General features: G+C 45.9%; 1 protein-coding gene across 6 annotated transcripts in view; it reads right to left on the reverse strand.

The window, feature by feature from the left end:
* Positions 1-16,271: 16,271 nt before the first annotated feature.
* Positions 16,272-27,172, reverse strand: part of aff4 (AF4/FMR2 family, member 4) — a 149,686-nt gene continuing 138,785 nt past the window's right edge. For all 6 annotated transcript variants that reach the window (XM_072512561.1, XM_072512556.1, XM_072512557.1 and 3 more), the window contains 2 exons: positions 24,847-25,070; positions 16,272-20,555 (listed from right to left, as the gene is read on the reverse strand). In XM_072512561.1, coding sequence (XP_072368662.1) covers positions 20,407-20,555; positions 24,847-25,070 — 373 coding nt within the window. In that variant the 3' untranslated portion in view covers positions 16,272-20,406. The remainder of the gene's footprint in view (positions 20,556-24,846; positions 25,071-27,172) is intronic.

A 27,172-nucleotide genomic window follows, 5' to 3' on the forward strand; every position in this document is an offset into this window, starting at 1 on the left:
CGATAGGATATATGCGGGCCGGTTGTTTCCACTGGCGGGTGAAAGCAGAACTAGGGGGCATAGCCTCATAATAAGGGGAAGTAGATTTAGGACTGAGTTTAGGAGGAACTTCTTCCACCAAAGGGGTGTGAATCTATGGAATTCCTTGCCCAGTGAAGCAGTAGAGGCTCCTTCATTAAATGTTTTTAAGATAAAGATAGATAGTTTTTTGAAGAATAAAGGGATTAAGGGTTATGGTGTTCGGGCCGGAAAGTGGAGCTGAGTCCACAAAAGATCAGCCATGATCTCATTGAATGGCGGAGCAGGCTCGAGGGGCCAGATGGCCTACTCCTGCTCCTAGTTCTTATGTTCTTATGTTATGTTCTTATGTATACACAAAGGGCTGTTGGGAAAGCGAATTTCAGGATTTAATCCAGCAAGTGAAGGAACAGTGATATATGACACCATGTTGGAAAATGAGGTTGTTCACTTGCAGAGTGGGTAAAGGGGAGCCAGTTGATGTAATGCGTTTGCATTTTCATAAATCACTCAATAAGGTGTCATACAGAACGTTAGTGCACAAAATTTCATGGTGTTACGATATTTGTGTGGATACAGAATTGGCTGTACAGAAGAGGAAACAGAGTGAGGATAAATGGGTCATTTGAAGCTTGGCAAACTGTGACTAGTGGAGTGCCTCAAGGATCAGTGCTGGGGCCTCACATATTTATACCATAGCCAAATTTGCTGATGATGCAGATAGATGGGAAAGCATTTTTGAGCAGGGCACAAAGGTTTTGAAATGGATATAGAAAGGTTAAAGAAGTGACAAAAATTGGCAGATGGAACACAATGTTGGGAAAGGAGGTTATCCATTTTGGCAGAAAGAATAGAAAACAAAATATTATTTGGACAGAGAGAGACTGCAGCTTGCTGCTGTACTAAGGGAGCTGGGTGCCCTCATATACAAATCACATAGTTAGCCTGCAGGTGCAGCAAGTAATTGGAAAGGCAAATTGAATGTTGCTCTTTTTGTGGGTCTGCATAATGGTTATCCTGTTCAAAGTGGTCAAAGAGTTCTAAAGGAGATAGCTGAAGAAATAGTGGAGGCGTTAGTTATGATCTTTCAAAAGTCACTGGAGTCAGGGAAAGTCCCAGAGGATTGGAAAATTGCTGTTGTAACCCCCTTGTTCAAGAAGGGAACAAGGAAAAAGATGGAAAATTATAGGCCAATTGCCTAACCTCGGTTGTTGGCAAGATTCTAGAATCCATTGTTAAGGACGAGATTTCTAAATTCTTGGAAGTGCAGGGTCGGATTAGGACAAGTCAGCATGGATTTAGTAAGGGGAGGTCGTGCCTGACAAACCTGTTAGAGTTCTTTGAAGAGATAATGTGGTAGTATGCATTAGGGGTCATGTGGGACTGTGAAGCCGTGATGTCATTGGCTGACAGATCCCGGGTCCTGGTTGGCTGTTGACCTCTAGCTCCGCCCTGATGGCGGAGTATAAGAACCAGGAGTTCTCCCCCGCAGGCCAGTCTGTTACTGAACTGCGGGGAACAAGTCACGCTTAATAAAGCCTCATCGACTTCATCTCTATTCGTCTCTCGTGAGTCTTTGTGCGCTACAATTTATTAGGCGTGCTTAAAGGACTATGGAGCTCAGGATCATCCCGGAATGCCTGAGGATCAGCCCCCACGCAGTGAACTCAGCAGCAGTTTTTAAACACTAGCAGACTTGTTTCGAAGCATTCCTCCGAACGGCCCCCGGCCGGGTCACAGAAGACCAGAAACTACAGGTCCTGCACTCGAGGGTAAGCCCGGAAATTTTCCCTCTCATCGAAGATGCAAAGGATTTCCAGACGGCGTTCGCAGCACTAAAGAGCATCTATGTTCGCCCAATGAACCAGATCTACGCACGCTACCAACTCGCAATGAGACGGCAAAGTCTCGGAGAATCGCTAGACGAATTCTACGCCGCGCTGCTAATTTTGGGACGGGCCTGCAGCTGCCCGCCGGTAAACGCGATTGAACACACGGACATGTTAATTCGCGATGCTTTTGTGGCAGGTATAAATTCTCCCTAAATCCGCCAAAGACCTTTAGAAAAAGAGTCGCTAGGACTCTCAGAGGCACGGGCCCTTGCAGCCTCCCTAGATGTGGCCGCGCGAAACGCCCGCGCGTACGGCCCCGACCGCGCGGCAGCCCCTTGGGCTCCGTGGACCCCCGTCGCGACAAACCCCCCCCCCCACCCCACAGGCTTGCGCGGTTCCGACGCCAAGTCGTCCCGGGGGGCCCGCTGCTATTTCTGCGGCCAGGCGAAACACCCCCGGCAGCGCTGCCCGGCCCGCGCAGCGATTTGCAAGAGCTGCGGGAAAAAGGGCCATTTCGCGGCTGTGTGCCGGTCCCGGGAGGTCGCCGCTGTCCCAGGAGAGGAAGGAGTCCTGCGCGTTTCTAACGCTCCCCAACCCCCCCAGCGCCCCATGTACGACCCGCAGGCGCAGCCTTTTTGGGTCCCGGCCACCGCTGTCCCCGGAGAACAAGGAGTCCTGCGCATTTCAAACGCTCCCCAACCCCCCCAGCGCCCCATGTGCGACCCGCAGGCGCCGCTATTTTGGGTCCCGGCCACCACGAGGGGAGGAGGGGCGCCGCCATCTTGGGACACCCCTGCCCTATGCGACGCATGGGGGCGGCCATTTTGTCCACCCCCGCCGCCATCTTGTGACCCCCCAGCCATGTGCGATGCATGGGGCGGCCATTTTGTTCACCCCCGCCGCCTTCTTGGACGGCAACAATGGACCCCAACATCGACAGCTCAATGGGGTTCGAGGAAGACGCTGAAGCACTACGACCACGTCTGGCCTCAATGACGCTGGACCAAGCACGGCCCCGGACGCTCCAGACGATGACAACAACGGTGCTGATCAACGGGCACGAGACACCATGCCTGGTCGACTCCGGGAGCACAGAAAGCTTCATCCACCCCAACACGGTAAGACGCTGTTGTTTGACCATCCGTCCCAGTGCGCAAAAGATTTCCCTAGCTGCAGGATCCCACTCCGTACAGATCAAAGGCTTCTGCATAGTGACCCTAACGGTGCAAGGGAGGGAGTTTAAAAACTACAGGCTCTACGTCCTTCCCCAACTCTGCGCGCCCACATTACTGGGATTAGACTTCCAGTGCAACCTGCAGAGCCTAACTTTCAAATTCGGCGGCCCAATACCCCCACTCACTATCTGCGGCCTCGCAACCCTCAAGGTTGAGCCCCCATCCTTGTTTGCAAACCTCACCCCGGATTGCAAACCCGTCGCCACTAGGAGCAGACGGTACAGCGCCCAGGACCGGACATTCATTCGGTCCGAAGTCCAGCGGCTACTGAAGGAAGGCATAATCCAGGCCAGCAATAGTCCCTGGAGAGCACAGGTGGTAGTAGTAAAGACAGGGGAGAAGCAAAGGATGGTCATAGACTATAGCCAGACCATCAACAGGTACACGCAGCTAGATGCGTACCCTCTCCCCCGCATATCCGACATGGTCAATCGGATTGCCCAATATAAGGTCTTCTCCACCGTGGACCTCAAGTCCGCCTATCATCAGCTCCCCATCCGCCCAAGTGACCGCAAGTACACAGCCTTCGAGGCAGACGGGCGATTATACCACTTCCTAAGGGTCCCATTTGGCGTCACAAACGGGGTCTCGGTCTTCCAACGAGAGATGGACCGAATGGTTGATCAACACGGGTTGCAGGCCACGTTCCCGGATCTCGACAATGTAACCATCTGCGGCCACGACCAGCAGGACCACGACGCCAACCTCCAAAAATTCTTCCAGACCACTAAAGCCTTGAACCTCACATACAACGAGGACAAGTGCGTTTTTAGCACAAACCGGCTAGCCATCTTGGGATATGTAGTGCGCAATGGGATAATAGGCCCCGACCCCGAACGTATGCGCCCCCTCATGGAATTTCCCCTCCCTCACTGCTCAAAAGCCCTAAAACGCTGCCTGGGGTTCTTTTCATATTACGCCCAGTGGGTCCCCCAGTACGCAGACAAGGCCCGCCCCCTAATACAGACCACGACCTTCCCTCTGTCGACAGAGGCTTGCCAGGCCTTCAGCCGCATCAAAGCGGATATCGCAAAGGCCACGATGCGCGCCATCGACGAGTCCCTCCCCTTCCAGGTCGAGAGTGACGCCTCCGATGTAGCTCTAGCGGCCACCCTTAACCAAGCGGGCAGACCCGTGGCCTTTTTCTCCCGAACCCTCCACGCCTCAGAAATCCGCCACTCCTCAGTGGAAAAGGAAGCCCAAGCCATAGTGGAAGCTGTGCGACATTGGAGGCATTACCTGGCCGGCAGGAGATTCACTCTCCTCACTGACCAACGGTCAGTAGCTTTCATGTTCGATAATGTACAGCGGGGCAAAATTAAAAATGACAAGATCTTAAGGTGGAGGATCGAACTCTCCACCTTCAACTATGAGATCTTGTACCGTCCCGGAAAGCTGAACGAGCCGTCCGATGCCCTATCCCGCGGCACATGTGCCAACGCACAAATTAACCGTCTCCAAACCCTCCATGAGGACCTCTGCCACCCGGGGGTCACTCGGTTCTACCATTTTATAAAGTCCCGCAACCTCCCCTACTCCGTGGAGGAGGTCCGTACAGTCACAAGGAACTGCCACATCTGCGCAGAGTGCAAACCGCATTTTTTCAGGCCGGATAGTGCGCACCTGATCAAGGCCTCCCGTCCCTTTGAACGCCTCAGTCTGGATTTCAAAGGGCCCCTCCCCTCCACCGACCGCAACACGTACTTCCTGAACGTGGTGGACGAGTACTCCCGTTTCCCCTTCGCCATCCCCTGCCCTGACATGACAGCGGCCACAGTCATTAAAGCCCTTAACACCATATTCACACTGTTCGGTTGCCCCGCATACATCCATAGCGACAGGGGGTCCTTCTTCATGAGTGACGAGCTGCGCCAGTTCCTGCTCAGCAAGGGTATAGCCTCGAGCAGGACGACCAGCTACAACCCCCGGGGGAACGGGCAAGTAGAGAGGGAGAACGGCACGGTCTGGAAGACCGTCCTACTGGCCCTACGGTCCAGGGATCTCCCAGTTTCACGGTGGCAGGCGGTCCTCCCGGACGCCCTCCACTCCATCCGGTCGCTACTGTGTACCACTACTAACCAAACGCCTCATGAGCGCCTCCTTGTCTTCCCCAGGAAGTCCTCCTCTGGAACGTCGCTGCCGACCTGGCTGGCGGCCCCAGGACCCATCTTGCTCCGGAAACATGTGCGGGCGCACAAGTCGGACCTGTTGGTCGAGAGGGTTCACCTCCTCCACGCGAACCCGCAGTACGCCTACGTGGAGTACCCCGACGGCCGACAGGACACGGTCTCCCTGCGAGATCTGGCGCCCGCCGGCAACACGCACACCCCCCCGACACCAATCACCCCCTCACTGCCACCGGCGCACCCCGCGACAGCCCCCTTCCCGGGAGGATCGGTCCTCCTCCCAGGTCCGACCAGAAGTGAAGCAGAAACCGTAAAGCTCCCGGAGGCGATAACACTGGAACAAGCACCACCACCACCAGGGCTGAGGTGATCGACAAGGACGACCAGACCGCCCGACCGACTTGTGGCATCGGTGTAACACTAGAATGTTGTGGACTTTAACGAGAATTTTTTTCTTTTCCCCTTTTTCCCTCTTACGAATACTGTAAATAGTTCAAAACAAAAACAAAAAAACCCTGTACATACTGTGATGACATGCAAAAGTTTTTCCTCCCAGGACCAGCCTTGTAAACCTCTTCCACCATGCGAAGCACCACCCTGCCGGGTTCATTTTTAACAAGGGGTGAATGTGGTAGTATGCATTAGGGGTCATGTGGGACTGTGAAGCCGTGATGTCATTGGCTGAAAAGTCCCGGGTCCTGGTTGGCTGTTGACCTCTAGCTCCGCCCTGAAGGCGGAGTATAAGAACCAGGAGTTTCCCCCGCAGGCCAGTCTGTTACTGAACTGCGGGGAACAAGTCACGCTTAATAAAGCCTCATCGACTTCATCTCTATTCGTCTCTCGTGAGTCTTTGTGCGCTACAGATAACAAATAGGTTAGACCAAGGAGAGCCAATGGATGTTATCTATCTTGACTTCCAAAAGGCCTTTGATAAGGTGCTTCACGGGAGACTGCTGAGTAAAATAAGAGCCCATGGTATTCGAGGCAAGGTACTAACATGGATTGACGATTGGCTGTCAGGCAGAAGGCAGAGAGTTGGGATAAAAGGTTCTTTTTTGGAATGGCAACCGGTGACGAGTGGTGTCCCACAGGGTTCAGTGTTGGGGCCACATCTGTTCTCTTTATATATTAACGATCTAGATGACGGGACTGGGGGCATTCTGGCTAAGTTTGCCGATGAGCCAAAGATAGGTGAAGGGGCAGGTAGTATTGAGGAGGTGGGGAGGCTGCAGAAAGATTTAGACAGTTTAGGAGAGTGGTCCAAGAAATGGCTGATTAAATTCAACATGGGCAAGTGTGAGATCTTGCACTTTGGAAAAAAGAATAGAGGCATGGACTATTTTCTAAACGGTGACAAAATTCATAATGCTGAAGTGCAAAGGGACTTGGGAGTCCTAGTCCAGGATTCTCTCAAGGTAAACTTGAAGGTTGAGTCCGTAATTAAGAAAGCAAATGCAATGTTGTCATTCATCTCAAGAGGCTTGGAATATAAAAGATGGGATGTACTTCTGAAGCTTTATAAAGCATTAGTTAGGCCCCATTTAGAATACTGTGAGCAATTTTGGGCCCCACACCTCAGAAAGGACATACTGGCACTGGAGCGGATCCAGCGGAGATTCACACGGATGATCCCAGGAATGGTAGGCCTAACATACGATGAACGTCTGAGGATCCTGGGATTATATTCATTGGAGTTTAGGAGGTTGAGGGGAGATCTAATAGAAACTTACAAGATAATGAATGGCTTAGATAGGGTGGACGTAGGGAAGTTGTTTCCATTAGCAGGGGAGACTAGGACCCGGGGGCACAGCCTTAGAATAAAAGGGAGTCACTTTAGAACAGAGATGAGGAGAAATTTCTTCAGCCAGAGAGTGGTGGGTCTATGGAATTCATTGCCACAGAGGGCAGTGGAGGCCGGGACGTTGAGTGTCTTTAAGACAGAAGTTGATAAATTCTTGATTTCTCGAGGAATTAAGGGCTATGGAGAGAGAGCGGGTAAATGGAGTTGAAATCAGCCATGATTGAATGGTGGAGTTGTTGCTCTTATTAGCCTTAGTTTTATTCGCTCTAATTCTGTCACCTTTACTCACGAGTCGCCAGGTATCTTTCTGATACCGCCACGTGGTTCACGCTCTAGTTATGATTAATAAGACAGCACACCGCTTAGTAAGATTAAAATCAACGGTAATTTATTATGTACAGCAATAAATACTTACACAATAATCCTACTTTCTAGCCTACTACCTACCACTACTGGCGAATACTTAACTTTTGGGAATGGCCCACCAGGTCAGGGAAACGAATGGCTTATCGAATTGGGTCTGGCCTGCGGGATTCAAAGGCTGATACATGTCGATGGCTAGGAGTCTCTATTGGGTAGCGATCGCTGGAGTCAAACTTACGGTTTCTGGTCTATGGTTCTTGCGAAGGTTGCGAGCAGGAGAAGAAGGGAGAGAAGGGCCGATCTGAACTTAGCCCCTATTTTTATCGTTCCCGGGGGCTTCCCGCCTCTCAGGGCGGACCTTGACCCTGGTCCCAAGTGATTGGACTTGTTCCCAATCACTGGGTTCGATATGCTCCAATAATGGGGCGATTCCTTGATCGGGGGGTGGTCGTTCACCTTTCTTTGTCTCGGCCACTGCTGGCGCCGAGAGGTCTGGATCGGCATTCAATTGCTAATATGTTGCAATTGTTCCCGGGGATAGCCGATTAAACTGCAGATGTCTGGGTTGATGTGCTGCTAATGGTCGCAGGTATCGATCTGGGCCGACTTCCCCAGAGCCGAATACGCTATTCTGTCTGCAGCTGGCCGTTTGTGCCCTGTTGGCTGCTTTTCCCATCAGCCTTTTCGGTTAGCCATTTTACATCGGGTTTTGGCCAAATTAATCGGGGGTCAGCCAATTTAGGTGGCTACATTGTGGACTCGATGGGCCGAATGGCCTTACGCTCCTATGTCTTATGGTCTTATGGTTTAATTCTTCTAACTTTTTTCTGGGTAACTATTGGTGTTACCCAGTCAGAACCATTTAAATCACATTTTTGGATGGTTCTCAGAGCAGGGCAATTGCCCAGAGGAAATTTGCACTCTTGGGCAAATCTTATCTGTAAACTTCCAAAGGGGATTGATTGCTCTGCAGATCCTTGAGATAACTCGCAATCCGCTGCAGGGGTGCTCAGAAGTTAGGCCCTGTTATCTTTTTTTAAAAATCCTAATAACATTGCAGAGTGAGTGGATAGGATCTGGAATGCACAACCCGAGTCTGTAGTGGAAGTAGATGGAATCAGGGTTTTATAACCAATCCATGATATCCACACGGATCAAATTCTGGCCCCTTGTCCATTCTCATTGGTGCTTTCAGCTGCCTACATCGTAGGCTCTGAAATTTCTTTGCTGCACCCCATTGCCTCTCTTTGGTCCTTAACACTTTCATGAAAACCCATCTCTTTGACGAAATGTTGGCCATCCGTCCAAATATTTGCATGCAACTTGATGTAAAAATTGTGTTTTATAATACACCTGTGGAGAACGTTATTGATGCCAGCTAAATACAAGTTGCTGCTTTTACAGGGCACCCAGAGGATAACAAGTGCTATTCTGTACCTAGTTCACTTTACAATAGACTTCCATGACTTGTTTCATTTTTACTTTGAATACTGCATCACCAGTGTCACCCATGTCATGAGTTTCCGGGTACAAATCCCACTCCAGGGCATGAGCACAAATAATCTAAAGACACTCCAGTGCACCACTGAGGGAGTGCTGCATGTGAGGTGCGATATGAAACTGAGGCCTCATCTATCTCCCCAGGGTGGATGCAAAGATCCAATAGCACTACTTCAAAGATGGGCAAGGGAATTATACTTGGTGTCCTGGCCAATATTTATTCCTCAGTCAATATCAAAACAGCAGACTATCTGGTGACTATCATATTCCTGTTTGTAGAGAGTTTGCTATGCATAAATTGGCTGCCATGTTCCCTACAAGTGACGATACTTCCAAAGGCATTTCATTGGCTATAGAGCTTGGAGATATTTAGTGGTTGTGAAAAGTGCTGTATAAATGCAAGTCTTTCTTTTCCTCCAACTGATCTTCTGCACACTGTTCATGCATCTGCAGCACAGTTCTAAGGTTGAGCTGATAACCTTATGTACAGCATAATAATGAGCTTTTGTAAAGTATTGCTCAGGAACTCCCTTTGGGAATCACAAGTAGTCGTAATCATTCTGATCTTGAATACCACTGGTCCCATTATGAGTAGATAAAACAAAAGCTGTCGTCTCTTTACGCTAGATACATTCACATTCAATCTTTTTTTTTAGAAAACAATTTTATTGAGGTATTTTTGGCATATAAAACAATGACATTGTATAGTACTGTACAAAAAAGAAAAGCAAATAACACATAGTACAAACCACAACTCCATTCTCGCAAGGACCTGCCGAAACCACCCCCTACTCTACTCTACCCTAGCCCCCCGCCCCCCCAATTCTCCGCGAAGAAGTCAATGAATGGCTGCCACCTCTGGGCGAACCCCGATAGTGAACCTCTCAAGGCGAACTTAACTTTCTCTGGACCGAGAAAGCTCGCCATGTCTGACAGCCATACTTTGGGGGCTTTGAGTCCCTACATGCCAACAGTATTCGTCGCCGGGCTACCAGGGAAGCAAAGGCCAAGACGTCGGTCGGCCTCTTTCTCCTCCTGGACGCCCGGGTCCTCCAACACCCCAAAGATTGCCACCTCAGGGCTCATTACCACCCCAGTTTTCAAAACCCGGGACATGCTGTCCGCGAATCCCTGCCAGTACCCCCTGAGTTTAGGGCACGACCAGAACATGTGCACGTGATTAGCCGGCCCACCGGCGCATCTGGCACACTTGTCCTCCAGCCCGAAGAATTTATTCATCCAGGCCACCGTCATGTGGGCTCGGTGCACGACCTTAAACTGGATCAGACTTAACCTGGCGCATGTTGCGGCCGTGTTTACTCTGCTCAGAGCTTCTGCCCAAATACCGTCCTCCATCTCCCCCCCGAGCTCCTCTTCCCACTTAAGCTTCAGGTCCTCTGTCTGTGTATCCTCTGCTCTCATTAGTCCTTTATAAGTATCTGAGACTCTACCCTCACCTACCTCTCCCCTCGATACTACTCTCTCCTGCCTCCTCTTTGGCGGGAGGCGTGGGAAGGACGGCACCAGCCTGCGCACGAAATCCCGCACATGCAAGTATCTAAAGTCATTCCCTCCCGCCAGCCCAAACTTCTCCTCCAACGCCCTCATGCTCGGGAAGCTCCCTTCCAAGAACAGGTCACCTACCCTCACAATCCCCGCCCTCCGCCACAGTCGATACCCACCGTCCATGTTCCCCGGGGCAAATCGGTGATTGCCGCAGATTGGGGTCCACACCGATGCTCTCACTTCCCCTATATGCCTCCTCCACTGGCCCAGATCCGCAAAGCCGGCACCACTATAGGGCTGGTGGAGTACCGCGCCGGCCGAAGCAGCAGAGGCGCCGTAACCAGAGCTGCCAAACTGGTGCCCCTGCACAAAGCTGCCTCCATCCGCTCCCAAACCGACCCCGTACCCACCATCCATTTCCTTATCATCGCTATGTTGGCCGCCCAGTAGTGGTTGCTGAAGTTTGGCAACGCCAGCCCCCCCCTCCTCTCTGTTCCTTTTGAGCATCACCTTCCTCACCCGCGGGGACCTCCCCGCCCAGACAAATCCCAGGATAATTTTATTCGGCCTCTTAAAGAAGGACCTCGGAATGAAAACGGGGACACACTGAAATATGGACAAGAATCTTGGGAGAATTGTCATCTTAACAGTCTGCACTCTCCCCGCTAGTAACAGCGGGAGTGTACCCAACTCCGAACATCCTCCCTCACTCGTTCCACCAGTCGGGACAGGTTGAGCTTATGCAACTTGCCCCAGTCCTGTGCCACCTGTATCCCCAAGTATCTGAAGCTTTCTCCTACCACCCTGAATGGAAACGCCTTCTGTCCCCTCACCTGAATTACGAACAACTCTCTCTTAGCCCCGTTCAGTTTATATCCTGAAAACCGGCCAAATTTCCTCAGGGTTTCCATGATACTGTCCATCCCCGCCATTGGGTCCGATACGTATAACAGCAGGTCATCCGCGTAGAGAGAGGGCAACCCTGTCTTGTCCTGCGGTGAAGTCTGAAATACTCTGATGTTGTCCTGTTTGTCCTTACACTGGCCTCTATCGCGCCTTTTGCCTTTCTAAGCTGCTCTATGCCCTTGCCTGTAGTCAGCACCCCGCACTCGGCCTGCAGCTTGTAGCTTCCTGAGCAACTCTGGCCTCGGGGACCCCGCGTAACTCCTGTCCGTAAAATTTCCTTAACCAGTCGGTCCATTTCTGCCCTGTCCCTATGAGCCCGGATTGAGATCAGCTCCCCTCTCACCACTGCCTTCAGCGCCTCCCAGAGCACTGCTGCGGAGACTTCTCCGGTATCATTTACCTGCAGGTAATTCTGCATGCATCTCCAGAGACTCTCACACACCGCCTCGTCCGCTAGCAATCCAACTTCCAGCCTCCATTGTGGACGCTGAAAGCTATCCTTACAAATCTGTAGATCTACCCAGTGAGGAGCATGGTCCGACATGGCAATTGCCGAATATTCTGCCCTCACCAACCCGGCCAGCAAGTCCCTACTCATGACAAAGAAATCAATTCGGGAGCACACCTGGTGTACGTGGGAGTAGTACGAAAGCTCCTTCACCAACGGCCGGCTAAATCTCCACGGATCAGCTCCCCCCCCATTTGCTCCATGAATCCTCCCAGTTCCTTTGCCATCGCTGGCAACCTGCCCATTTTTGAACACAACCGATCCAGGCTCGGATCCAGGACTGTGTTAAAGTTCCCACCCATGATCAGTTTGCGCGAGTCCAAGTCAGGGATCTTCCCTAGCAACCTCCTGCTGAAATCCACATTGTCCAAATTAGGGGCATACACACTGACCAAGACTACTCTCACCCCTTCGAGCTTACCCCTAACCATAACAAATCTGCCGCCCCCATCCGCAACTGTACCCTCCGCCTCAAATTGAACCCTTTTATTAATCAGGAACGCAACCCCCTTGGTCTTAGTGTCGAGCCCTGAATGAAAGACCTGACTAACCCAGCCCTTCCTTAGCCTAACCTGGTCTGCCACTTTCAGGTGCGTCCCCTGCAGCATGACTATGTCCACCTTCAGAACCCACAAATGCGCAAACACACGCGCCCTCTTCACTGGCCCGTTTAGCCCTCTAACATTCCAGGTGATCAGCCCGGTTGGGGGGCACTACGCCCCCCCCCCCCCAATTGTCGATCAGCCATCCCCTTTCCTTGGCCAGTCGCGCATCCTCTGGCCCGCCTCCACCCATGACCTCCCCACTGTTGCCATGTCCAATTTCCATCCTCGTCAGCAGATCACCTTCCCCCCCCCACCCACCTTGCAACACCATCCTACCACCTAACCCCTGCTCTAATCTAACTATATGAACACCTCCACCTGGCTCATATTCAATCTTTAAATACCCGTTGTGTTAGCTTGGTGGGAGCATCTGTGCCTGTGTTGGAAGGTTGTGGTTTCAAGTCCCACTCCAGAGACTCAAGCCAAAGAGAGAAAATTAGGTGAAAAACATGGTCTAGGAGAAAATAATGGACACATTTCCAAGACCTGATGGTTTCCACCCTAGGGTGAAAAAAGAAATAGGTGAGGAAATTCAGGATGCATTTAAGTCATAATCTTTCAGATACTCCAGATTTGGAAATTGTACTTTTGAATTGGGCAATTAAACTGTTATTTAAGAGATGTAAATCAATAAAATTATGTCAATTGTCAGAGGCAGTGACTGAGTACTTGGAACAAGTATGATTAACAGATAATAATTAGACGAAAGAGGAAAAACGTCTTAAAGGGCAGCACACCTGCCTCACGCCACTGAGGTTCCAGGTTCAATCCCAGCTCTGGGTCACTGTTCGTGCAGTTTGCACATTCTCCCCGTGTTTGCATGGGTTTCGCCCCCACAACCCAAAGATGTGCAGGGTAGGTGGATTGGCCACTCTAAACTGCTCCTTAATTGGAAAAAGTGAATTGAGTACTCTAAATTTGCTTTAAAGAAAAGGAAAAATGCCTTAGTTTCAAGGAGTCTTTGGATTCTGGGAAACAAATATATGAACAGGGTATTGTTTTGTTCCTAAACTCAGCACACCACTTAGATTGGATTTGGGTGGATGATCTTCAATCCAGAGGCATTCTCAACAATTTATTTAATATGGCTTAAAAATGTTAGAACTTGAGATGTTGCAGACGAGGCATTATATGGAAGGGCATTAGGGGCTGGTTTAGCACAGTGAGCTCAATAGCTGGCTTGCAATGCAGAACAATGGGCAGCACAGTAGCACAAGTGGAGAGCACTGTGGCTTCACAGCGCCAGGGTCTCAGGTTTGATTCCCCACTGGGTCACTGTCTGTGCGGACTCTGCATGTTCTCCCCGTGTCAGCACGGGCTTCCTCCGGTTTCCTCCCAGTCCAAAGACGTGCGGGTTAGGTGGATTGGCCATGTTAAATTGCCCTTAGTGATCAAAAAGGTTAGGAGGGGTTATTGGGTTACAGGGATAGGGTGGATGTGAGGGCTTAAGTGGATTGGTGCAGACTCGATGGGCCGAATGGCCTCCTTCTGCACTGTATGTTCTAATGCCAGCAGCGCGGGTTCAATTCCCGTACCGGCCTCCCCAAACAGGCGCCGGAATTTACCGACTAGCGGCTTTTCACAGTAACTTCATTGAAGCCTACTTCTGACATTAAGCGATCATTATTATTTTGATAATTAACATGGAAAAACAGAATACTTTCAGATACACAAATAGAGAACAAATCACAGTTGAGAAGGAGGAATTATTTACATGGAGGGTGACCAGTAAAATGGGCAGTTGAGGCCATGACACAGGACTCATTTAACAGCCAGATGCTGTTATGGGAAAATGATGGGATCTGTATTCTGGAAACATGAAATCAAGAGTAGTCTTCAAAGGTCTACTTTGGGAGGACTTCCGGTGACGGCGGGCGGGAGGCAGCCGCGCGTTGGAGAGCTCCCGTTCGGGAACAGCATTGCCGGGGGTTAACGCCTGGTCCCAGGGCCAGCGAAGGCAGTAAAAGTCGGGAGACAGCAGAGAGAAGCATGTTGAAGACAAGCAAAAAAAGCCGTGAAAAAAGCGGCTGAAAGTCCGTTGGGGAGTGCAAAGGTCACCGTGGGGTCAGCAAAGAAAATGGAGGCTTGAGCACCAGGGGAGGCCACAGTGCTAATGGCTGAAGGAATAACTAAGGTGAAGGCTGTGGAATTCGAAAAGCAGTTTGCGAAATGGATGGAGACGGTGAGGAAGATTTTGAGTGCGCTGGTGGAGGAGGCGATTTCCCCGGTGATGACGGCGGTGGCGAGCACAGTGGCGGAGGTGCGAGAGCAAGGGGAGGCGCTGAAGGAAGTGGAGGAGACGTTATTGCAGCACGGTGATCAACTTGCCTCGATGGGGAAGGAGATGCGGAAGGTGATGGACATTAACAAGGATCTGCGAGGAAAAATGGAAGACCTGGAAAACAGATCCAGGCGACAGAATTTGAAGATTGTGGGACTGCCCGAAGGAGTTGAAGGACCGAAGCCGACTGAGTATTTTGCCGCGATGCTGGCAAAGCTATTGGGGGAGGGGGGAGGATCCCTCCCGATATGAACTGGATCGGGCTCATCGGTTGTGGAGGCCTGTACCAAAGGCGAGTGAGCCGCCAAGGGCAGTGACTCTGTGCTTCCGTAGGTACAGTGTGAAGGAGAAGGTCCTGAGCTGGGCCAAGCAGAAGCGGGTGGTGCAGTGGGCTGGAGCTGGTATATGTGTATACCAGGACTTTACGGTGGAGCTGGCGAGGAGGCGGGCTGCCTTCAACCGGGTGAAGAGGGCACTGTACATTAGCAAGGTGCAGTGTGGCATTGTATATCCAGCGAAGCTGAGGGTGACTTATAAGCTCAGGGACTTTTATTTTGGAAAGGGGGAAGCAGCGGAGGAGTTTGCGACGGCAGAAGGACTGTGGCAGAACTGACAAATTGAGAAATGGCCATGTGCCGATGTAACCTCATGACTGTATTTTCTTCTTTTTTGTTTCACTGCGTGCGGGTGTAGGGGCTAAAGGAGCCAATGTTGTATATATTTGGACAAGGGAAGTGATGGGAATGAGGACTCTTTGGGGTGTAGATGGATATGTGGGGTTTGTGTGCTAAAAGGGGATCTCTGGGCTTTCCTAGGGCCGGGTAAGGGGGAAAGGGAACCGGGCGGGGGCCTCCACGCAGGCCGGTTTAAGCCGGCCAGTGAACGGGAGTGAGGTGGGGGGAGGGGCTGCGGCCATCGGAGCCTGGCAGAACAGGGTCCGAGTGGTCTAACCGGGGTGGAAAGTTGGGGGGAAGGAACAGAGGTTGGGAGGAGTTTTACACGAGGCAGCGGACGGGAGTAGCTGGAGACTTTGGGGGGGGGGGGGGGGGGGGGGGGTTTACAACCCTTGGGTATCATGTACGGTACTCTTTCAGAGGCTGGATGGCGTTGAGTGTAGGGGCGGGGGGAAGGGAGAGTGGACTCTTATAGGTAAATGGTGACCATGGGCGGTCCCGGACTCCTTTTTCTTTTTCTCTTTTGTTTCCACCGTGGGAGGGTTTGGTTTATTGGATGCATATATTGACAGGTGGGCCGTTGTTTGGGGTGGTGGGAGGATGGGACCATTGGTATTGTTAAGGGGATTGATTTTGTATTTGTTACCATTTACTGTTTGCGGGTGGGGTGTAAATTTTTGAAGGAAAATGTGAAAATGCAGAAGAAAAAAAAATCTACTTTGGGCCGATCCAAAATCAACCTCAGATGAAAAAATTATTAAAGAGAATGGTGAAGGCATTTAAATATAATTCCTAACCTTTTCCCCTTATTTACAGGGGGTGGGGGTGGTGAGGAGCCATATAAGAAATGCAGCTTGATAGAAAGACTTCACCTTCACATGCATGGTAGCATGAATGCAATAAAAACAAAGACTAGTCAGCATTTGAAAAGTTTATTAAAGAAAATGCTCACTGGAAGTTCACTAAAGTTAACAATTTTGCATTATACAAAGCAGACCTACTTTCCTGACAGAATAATTAACAATAATCTGAGTGTTTTTTCATACACAGTAAATACGTGAATCCCATTTTCCTTAAAAATATGCAACTTGTGGCTGAAGGTGAAAAATACAGAGCGGAGCTGCAACAATCTAGATTTGCTAGAAACCCTTTTCCATTATGATGGAAATATATAATATTCTTTACAGAAGCCAAAAGTTCAGGTTATATAATGCTTTACTTGCCAGAACCAGGTTATTTTACAAATACTTCCCAATGCAAATGTGTCATATCTGAGACAATCTTGACCCTGCAGTAGTACTCTTTGTAGAGTCAAAGAACTGTATACTGCAAAAAAATGGCACTATGTTAAGAGAGCAATCTCATCCAAGCTATAAAGCTTTTACTCACTGAGTTCACTATTCACCTCCATTTGTATAAGTCAACGTAAGCAAGTGTTATAAATCATAAGCAAACAAGTTATTTGGAACATATTTAAAAGAAAATTAGAATGAAAAGTAGTCCATTTCCCATAAATTCTAAAAAGGTACATTGTGTAAGGTACATTTTGTAAGTTACATATGCTAAATTATATTAACTAATTGTATTTAGTAATACATTTATTTGATGGGGATAACACTCCATGAACTTATATAGTTCAAATAAAATACAGGCAGTTACTTTGAGGACCTCCAAAACAATGCAAAATGCTAGTATTCAAGTTACTTCATTTTTCTTCCATTACTGGTACAAACAATTTATTTATAGGTTGGTTAGGGCTGGGAAAAGAAGAAATATTAAACAATCTAGCAATCAACTGAACATTGTACGAGTAACTTTGTAAAGAAATAAAAACATTCATTTTCAGGAAATCCTCCAAATTAAAATCAAAAAAGCTACAGGCAAATTGAGAACAATGATTTGGTGAAGTATAAACACTGATCAGAACATGTTTTAATAACATTATAGGAACATACAAAAGTCAGCTGCATACTAAAGTGTTCATAGTTATCACTTCCCTTTAAAATTATTTTAAATGTTTTCTGTAATATTTTATTATATCTGAATGCTCAATGTGTTTTGATGAATTCATCTATAGTACTAGACTGGAAATAAACAAAAATACTGTGTAGAAGCTAAATGAGGGGGGAAGATAGTTTCCAGTAAATTTTGTTCATCTTTGGATTCTGAAAATGAAAGTACAAATCATAGGGAGGCATTAAATGCAAACAGCTTGTTAAAAGGTCTAGATGACCTAGACATCTACAGTAATAAATACTATAAAATATTATAAGGTCAGTTATTTCTATCAAATAAACATTTATAATTAGAACTGCACATTACATTTAAAAACTTTTGATACTTTATGCGCAGACATCGTATCAAACACAAACCTATTACACACCTTCAGTATTAACATCACATACACATATCTCAAGACAACAACGGTAAAGATTGAAACCATTTTGGAATTTGGCTGAATGACACGTTTGAGGATCTCTAGATACCACTGGACAGGAAGACTGCTAGTTAGTGGTTCAGCGGGCATTTCATGTGGTTTAATACATTAGCAGTTTCTATAGAATGGACACTGGAAAATACATTATAGTTTACTTTGCAGTATTAGTTAGAATAAGTGGCTCTCTCTTTTTTGATTACACTAAAGTATTATTTGTTTTGACTTCTCCAAAGTTTGCCACCAACACAAAGGCATTTTGGGCAGTAACAGATGTGAGGAAAAGCATGGTTGCTGAGCTGTTCCATTCAGTTCCGTTATGAAACTCTTATGAATGTGAACTGTTGCCATTTTAATTTTTAAAAAATATATTCCTGTCTACTCCCATGTTAAAAAATTCCCTGTTCTTAATACATGTGCTGCAGAGGCCGATTGTTAAATCAGGTACACCGTACACAATCAGACTGGTCTTTCCACATCAAGCATATTGGAAACATTCAACAATAATTTAAGTCTTTCTGGGAAAAGGGCAAATAAACCTCGGCAATTCATTCACATTCTGTCACATCCATGTACTCTCCATACTGATGTCACTTCTCACTTCAAAGCACATTGGTGGATTTTCAGCAGGAAATCCATTTTGCAATATTTCAAAGCAGCAAAGAGAAAACATCTTTAGAATATGCCTCCCAAAATAAATATATAAATAAAATGGCCTGATTTAGATTCGTAACCCACCCAAATAAATTTCCTTTGTCTTTTAAACTTATATTTGCTGACTGAATTCTAATCATCGTAAAGCTAGAATATGGCAAGTATACAATTTTGTTTTTTTTTAAATGGCAGAATAGTTTTAAAACAAAAAGTTTCAACATGGTAAATATTTCTAGACTGAAGTTAATTAGATTTAAAACAGTTACAGTAAAATAGACTCTTTATTTTAGGCTGCTATATTTCTTCAGTTCATCTGGCTGCAGATTACAATGTTTGCTCTCTGCAACCCCACCCACCCCCTCCAAATATTTTGTTCTTTTCAAAAACTATTTCCCACACTAGTGTAATCATTTTAGAGTGACATAGATATCTGGCAGTTATAGACACTAACTATACCAACATTCAACAACACAACATGACTTGAGATGGGAAGACAACTCGAATTAGCTTTCTTCAAATTACATCATTACACAGCCTTAATGTTTGATGTAGCACCTTGTAAGCTACTGAAAATATAAAACAAACCAGGGGAGAAATACAAGAGATGTTTTAAGGCACACCCAGTATGTTTGATGTGGCAGATTCAAACTCCCAAACAGCATGGAACAAAAACATGGAAAATGCAAACTTGGTTATACTGCTCCAGTTTTAAAGAAATGCATTTATGTTAATCAATGATATTTAAAGCAGTGGTGTAAGTCTGATGCATAATTATTGTTGCATTGGTAATCCGAGTTCCCAGATTTTAGACTTAATACATAGAAACTCGATCAATTATTTATATTTAAAAGTACTTTAAGCTGTGGCACATCCCACTCTTACTTTAAAAAAACATTCAGTTAAACGAGAAGCATTTCCGACAAATAGATTATTCACCATAAAAGATGTCAGTTCATATCTGATACTGTCCAGCTGTGCATTTCTCAATGCTAACTCCTGTCTATGTACACTGTAGGTTGGATAAGATGTTTGCCCAGTGAAGCAGACCAGCAGATACTTGGAAGCAGGGCAAGTTGTGTTGGTGATGCAAGCAGCTGCTATTAATTTGTCCAGCATCTCAGATAGGTTATTATAACCATATGAATGTTGTACATCTCCTGTACAAGGGTGCATGCATTCTGTACAAATGTTACACTAAACCATTTCAGACAATTCACTCATCCAGTACGCAACATTCAAAAATGAATGCAGTAAAGTACCCACATAAACAGCGTCTTGAAATGGTCAACTGGCAATAATTCACAATTATATTGACTGCTAGAAAGTCAATGCTGTTCACAAAGAACTGTATACCAGTTACAGCACCAGCACATTATTCTACTTTCATGGATTAAGGAAATTTCGCAAGTAGGTCACAGCACCCAACCTGGAAACAAAGTCTGGCCTTGAACATACTATTGCCTCTCACAATTAGTAAGAGTTTTTAATATACCCTGTGATAATTCCTGATTTTGCCCAGAAACGGAACAGTATTCAAAAGGTAGACAAACTCTAGTTACCCTTACAATTGCTTTGAACTTCTATGGAACTATTAAATAGAACACAAAATAAAACATAAAAGCACGCACTGGAGATTCCATGCAAGGGGACTTGGTTTTTTAAGCTCTGATTGCTTGATTAGTGTAATGTAAAAGTTGCTAGTCACAGTGTTTACATGATTGCAAACAGAAAGAAATGATCCTTCATAATTGGGAAAAGCTTCTGAAGCTCTTTCTTAGGTTATTTGTGAAGAAATGTAATATAAGGGTTAAAAATAGTTATATGTACTGGGTTCAAAAATAGTTTAATCAGCATGTAACTCGTCATAATTTTTGTTCTGTAAAAGGTCAGGGGCCTATTTACAATTAGAAAAGTGGAAACAGTGGCATGAAAGGATTGAGAAAGTAAGTAAACAACAAATTTTTCAGGTCTTCTGTCCAACTTTTCCAAGCTCATGGTTAGCATCCAGTCGGAGCCAATGTAAACCCTGACGGGTGTAGCGTACAAGATCAGTCATACTGCTGCTGTTGAACACCAAAGGATGCATCACTTTATCCAGCTCCACAAAAAAGTCTGTAAGCAAGAAAACAATATTCCAGTAATTTCATTCATTATTATTGCATAAACACAGTTATCGAAACTTAAGTATTTATCGGGAAAAAAACAAGTTTAAAAAAAACATTTATTTGTGCCATAGTACAAACGTACCATTCAATTCGTTGTCGCATTGGTGCACGTGTTATTAATTATCACAAGATAATGAAATGCTTCGAGTGGCTAGTCATGAGACGGGTCACTGCCAGCCTCCCAGACGGTCTCGATCCACTGCAGTTTGCCTATCACCGCAACCAGTCCACAGCAGATGCGATCTCCCTGGCTTTACAATCAACACTTGAACACCTCGACAACAAGGACACCTATGTTAAGACTGCTGTTCATCGACTACAGCTCCGCATTCAACACCATTATCCCGACAAGACTAATAATCAAACTCTGCAATCTTGGACTTGATCCTTGACTTCCTCACCAACAGGATATAGGCATCATAGAATCTCTACAGTGCAGAAAGAGGCCATTCGGCTCATCGAATCGGTACCAACCCTCTGAAAGGGCACCCTACCTAGGCCCACCCCGCTGCCCTATCCATGTAACTCCATGGCCCCACCCAACCTGCACACGAAGGATCAATTTAGCATGCACAATCCACTTAACCTGCACATCTTCGGAACGAGAGGGAAAGACGAAGAGAAAGTGCAAACTCCACATAGACCGAACCCAGGTCCCTGGCGCCCTGAGGCACCAGTGCTAACCAGTGTGCCACCCATCACAGGCTAGAGCTGAATTTTTATTGCCCACGAAGAAACCACAGGCCTGCCATTTGGGACACCAAAAATCGTAAATTAACTGTAATCTTCAAAAGTACACCTTTGATTATTTGATATCAATCTTTGTGCGCATGCATAGGTATGAGACCAAGTATATGACTGCGTTCATTCAAGTCAAGTGTGAAAGAATAAATAACCGTTATTTTTAAACTCAAACGTTTGCTACTAAATTATCTGATACATGACTAAGAAGGAGAAGAAAGACACTTCTCTTTCCATACTATCTGCAATCAATAGGTTTTGTAAGTGAGCACATACATTCTGTTCATGATAATTTTTTTAAACCTGTGAAGCAACTTAGGGGAACAAATTACAGCAGTACAATGTTTTTCAGATGAATGTTATATAATGTGGGTAATTGGAATTTCTTCATTGCATTTGTGAAGTTCCTCAAACCATCTACCTCACCTTGGTTCCTTATTGTTTTCAATTAAGTAATATAAGCCAATCAGAGAGTCAGTGAGTTTAAACAATGCATTAAAATAAGCATTACTATTATGCTACTTAGCCCAGGGATATATACTACCTGCTGTGGTTATACAACTTAAAAATAATAATAATTTTGCTGAAAATCCATCCACCCAATGGATTCAGTACCTCCAGTCCAAAAGGGAAGTGCCATTGCCATAATTAAAGTATAACAAAGTGCAAATAACTTGTATTTGCACAGCTAACGTATTAAAACACCCAAAGGGACTCCATCAGAGTAGGTTTCAAGGAGCATCTTAGAGTAGAAGAGATCATCTCAGAATTTTCATCCTTGTTTTCAAATTCCTCCATGGCTCTTTCCTCTGCTCAGTCGCCTCCAGCCCTACAACCTACAGAGATATCTGCACTCCTCCCAAGTCTCAGTTCTTGAACATCCCGATTATCAATTGCTGCATCAAAAGATCTCTTCAAATTCCAACAGATAGGCACAACAAAGTAGACACACCCTACCATAACAAGATATGCAAACATCATTTCAGAGCTATGATTATTTTCCTTTTTCACCTATTTGAAATCCCTTCTATCCTGAAGGTAATGAATCCTGATGGATACAATTTAGTGACTGGCACTCATTATCTATTAACTTGGCCCACTGGACTTCATTCATATACATGCTGTACATGTGAATGTGGCAAACTGTTTCAAGGGATCACAGTTGAGCATAATCCTGCAGGCCTAGGTTTGGTGCTCAGTGGCAAAGCAAGGGCACTTGCTGCCGATTTTGAAAAGATTTGACCAATGAGGTGTCTGTGGCGTGGGCTGCCCTTTCCTGACAGCAGTCAAGACGATCACTTGGCATGCAGTAGCAGCAATGTCAGCAAGCAGGTAAACAATCAATCACAGTAAAGTTTTTACATCCAGCAAACAAGTTTAAAACACTTAATCTCCTCCACTTTTAATTTATACTTTTAGGTAACAAAATAAATAATGATTGGATTAAAATATGATGATTTGATTTAGATACTAAAATAGTGAACTTGTGTGTGTGAAATTTTTCATCATGGAGAAATTTGATATCCAATTTTTAGGACGGTATGGATGTTAGCAATAATTATGAAGTCAACGTATTGCTAAAAATCCATTTGTACCTCATTCAACGAGGTGCAACCTTTTCAAGATTTTTTAAATTTTAAACAGCATAAAAGTGCACATTTTTGTCAAATCAAGTTTGTACTGGGAAACCTTACAGCACACTGTAGGGAGGACAGTAGACTCAAATGACAGCAACGTCAGGATTTCCATGCTATTTTCTCGATATTGCAGTCAGTTTCCGTGGATTAATGACTGTAAATGCTGGAAACTTCAGCCACAACAAAATCCAGTTCATGGCATCCAGAAATTATCTCCGCCTACAAGATCATGATTAGAAATCATAATCTTTCTTATTCAGGGACACAAAGCAATAGTTTTCTTTTAAGATCAGACAACGCTTCAGGTTCCAACTAGCTCTACCTCATTACTAACTCTCTTGGTCCACCCTATTTGTCCGACATCCAGTCCTGATGAGCTGAAATTTCCAAATTGGGAAAACAGAAGGTCGCTGCCAGAAACTTCTCATCAATTCCATCCCCCTCTCTGTGATTTCACAGACCTTTTACAACCACAATGTCCTATTTAACCCCAAGATGAGCTTCTGACCACATATTTACTCCATCATCAATTGCCTACTTGCACCTCAGTAATATTACCCATCACCACCCCTGCCCTCACACAACCGCTGCTGAAACCCTCAACCATGCCTTTGCTAGCTCTTGATTTGTCTAATGCTCATCTGCCCAGCTCCCCATTTTGCATTCTCCACAATAAGCTTAAATTCATCAAAAACACTACTGTTCGCACTACACAAAGCCCCATTCACCCACACATCTGTGCTGCTGTCCTACATTGACTCCTGGTCTGCCAAAGTCTTGGTATTGAAATTCTGATCCTCGTTTTAAAATCCTTTCATCGTCTTGGCCCTTTTATATCTCTGTGATGTCCAAGAATCCCACAAAATTGTGAGCAGTTTTGAACCCCGTATCTAAGGAAAGATGTGCTGGCCTTGGAAAGGGGCCAGAGGAGATTCACAAGAATGATCCCTGGAATGAACAGCTTGTCGTATGAGGAACGGTTGAGGATTCTGGGCCTATACTCGTTGGAGTTTAGAAGGATGAGGGGAGCATCTTATTGAAACTTACAGGATATGGTGAGACCCAGATAGAGTGGATGAGGAGAGGATGTTTCCACTTGTAGGAAAAATTAGAACCAGAGGACACAATCTCAGACTAAAGGGACGATCCTTTAAAACAGAGATGAGGAGGAATTTCTTCAGCCAGAGGGTGGTGAATCTGTGGAACTCTTTGCCGCAGAAGGCTGTGGAGGCCAAATCACTGAGTGTCTTTAAGACAGAGACAGATAGGTTCTTGATTAATAAGGGGATCAGGGGTTCTGGGGAGAAGGCAGGAGAATGGGAATGAGAAAAATATCAGCTATGATTGAATGGCAGAGCAGACTCGATGGGCCGAGTGGCCTAAATCTGCTTCTGTGTCTTATGGTCTTAAATATCTGCACTCCACCGATTAAGGTCATACCTTCAGCTAGCTGCTTTAGCCCTAGGAATTCTCACCCTACCTATTTCTTCTCGTTATGGTGCTTAAAACCTACAACTTTGACGAGCTTTCGTTCACCAATTATCTGGCTCTGTATGAAAGCTTATTAAGGTTTCACTTTTTACAGCACATCTCACTGCAGAATCAAAAAAAGTTGGAATTAACCACAGACAAAATCTCAGGCTATTTTCTCACTCTAATTGTATGAGATGTACACATTTATAATATGTAAATGCTGGGCTTTTAATTGAGGGAGTTGACAACATATTTGTTGATGCCAAGCTGAAAAACCAAGTTGTTGGAGTTCTACATTGTATGCATGTTAAACCCAGGCAACACTAATATAATGCACTCTACTAAAATACCAGGTATGCCATAAAATAAGAGCCACTTAAAACCTACCTTTGTTTTCTTTTCCCAACTGGTCAGCTTGGTCCCACACTTCAGTGGCATACAGGAAATGGGATGTGACTTGAACATAACTAGCTGCCATCTGGTGGATTCTCTGTGGTATTGTGACTGAGGCAGAAGAACTACTGGAGGAAGAATTATTTCCAGAGGTATAACTTCCAGTATTACCTGGAGAAAGTTTGGGTGAAACTGGAGATGGCGTACCTGCAGCTTTGCTAAGTGAAGAGGGAAAAAGAACTTTAAAAAAACTTTCAACACTTGCCAAAATGGTATAATACAACAAACTTTCAGAGTCAACCACTTAAGTAATTCTAAATACACTGGTTTAGTTCCTAGTTCTCTCCTTCCTCGTCCTCTTGAACAAGATTTATTTTGTGGAATAGTTCTACAGGTATCAGCTTCTCTGTGGCTCCTCATCCAAGTGGTAGAAGAGAATTTGAAATTAAGTAGCAGCAACTTATTTGACAAATAGCATCCTAATTTCAATAGAGGTGTACACAATGGCAGAGAAGGCATTCATGCTTAGAAATTATTACATTTGGAGTTCTTGTACAGAGGTTTATTTGGCTTTTCCAATACTTACTTAATTTTTCTCCCTATACAGTGTAGCATTCTTGTTCAGCAGCTTTATTAGAAATAAAAAAGTGACTAGAAATTTTTCCTAGAGACAAGTTCTGACCTATCTCCCCAGAGTCCTGTGGTGAGAACTTCCATCAGGGCAAAGTCATAAAATATTGCATGGGTTTGAAGCCACAGAGCTTAACCTCAGCCTTGGGCACAGTTTAAACTTGGATTCCTTATTAATTATATAGTCAGAATGGTGTTCCACAATGGTGGTGAATTCGGAAGCTAGTTATGTGACATGCCTTGCAGTCCTCCTGCATACCAGTGATCAAATTAATTAGGAGGAGGAAGTGGTGTAATGGTAATGCCACTGAACTAGCAAAGCAGAGGACCTCTGGGGACCTCCATTCAAATCCTACTATGGCAGCTAGTGGAATTTAAATTCAATTAATAAATCTGGAATTAAAAGCTAATGACACCACTGTCGACTACGGTAAGAAACCATCTGGTTCACTAATGTTGTTTCGGGAAAGAAATCTGCCATTCTTACCTGATCTGGCCCACATGTGACTCCAGACCCACAGCAACTTGATTGCCTCTTACCTGTCCTCTGAAATGGCCTAGCAAGCCATTCGGTTGTATCAAACCATTACAGAAAAATTAATAAGGAATGAACCTAGATGGGCCATCCAGCATTGACCTAGACACTAGAAATAAAAACGGCACAGTTCTTTCGACTCAAGTCTGGAGGTTTGCGCCAAAAAGAGCTGTTCCACAAACTAGTTAAGCAACAGCTTGGCATAGTCATACCGTAGGGAATCATACCGTATCGACAATGTCTTAAGACACCACAAAGGTAGCGATACAATGGCATACAGTCAGGAGGGAGTTGTTCTGGGAGCCTTCATATTCACATCTGACCCCATGAATGTCATTGAATCAGGTCAAACATTATAGGAAACCTATTACTAAGTACCACGTTTATGCCACCATCATACCACCTCACCCCTTACCAGCTGATAAATCAGTACTCCTCTATTTAAACATCAATTGGAAGAAGTGCTGAGGGTGGCTAGGGCACAAAATATACTGTGAGCGGGGAAACTTCAATGTCCATCGGCAGGAATGGCTTGGTAGCACCACTACTGGCCAAGTCCTAAAAGATACAACTGCTGGACTGGGTCTGTGGCAGGTAGCGAGGGAGCCAACGGGGGGGGGGGGGGGGGGACACCTACTTGATCTCAACTATACTAATTTGTCTGCCACAGGTGCATCTGTACACAACAGTATTAATAGGAGGGATCTCCACAGTCCTTGTGGAGACAAAGTCCCATCTTCACATTGAGGATACCTCCATCATGTTGTGTGGCACTACATCCATGCTAAAGGGGATAGATTTCAAACAGATCTATCAACTCAAAACTGGGTAACCCATGATGCGCTCTGTACCATCATTGTAGCAGCATTGTATTCAAAGACAATCTGTAACCTCAAACAGTCTAGCAGCTGACAATCTATAACCTCAAACCTAGCATATCTCACGTTACGAGTACGATTAAGACAGGTTCAATGAAGAATACAGGACATGTATGGAGCAGCACCAGGCATATCAGAATGAGATGTGAACCTGGTGAAGCTACAACACAGGACTACTTGCGTGTCAAACAGTGGAAACAACAAGTACGATGGAGCGAGGCAATCCCAAAACTGAAGATTTGACCCAAGTTTCTGACATGTCCAATTGTGAATGGTG

The sequence above is a fragment of the Scyliorhinus torazame genome, chromosome 7, assembly GCF_047496885.1.
Source record: "Scyliorhinus torazame isolate Kashiwa2021f chromosome 7, sScyTor2.1, whole genome shotgun sequence".
Lineage (NCBI taxonomy): Eukaryota > Metazoa > Chordata > Chondrichthyes > Carcharhiniformes > Scyliorhinidae > Scyliorhinus > Scyliorhinus torazame.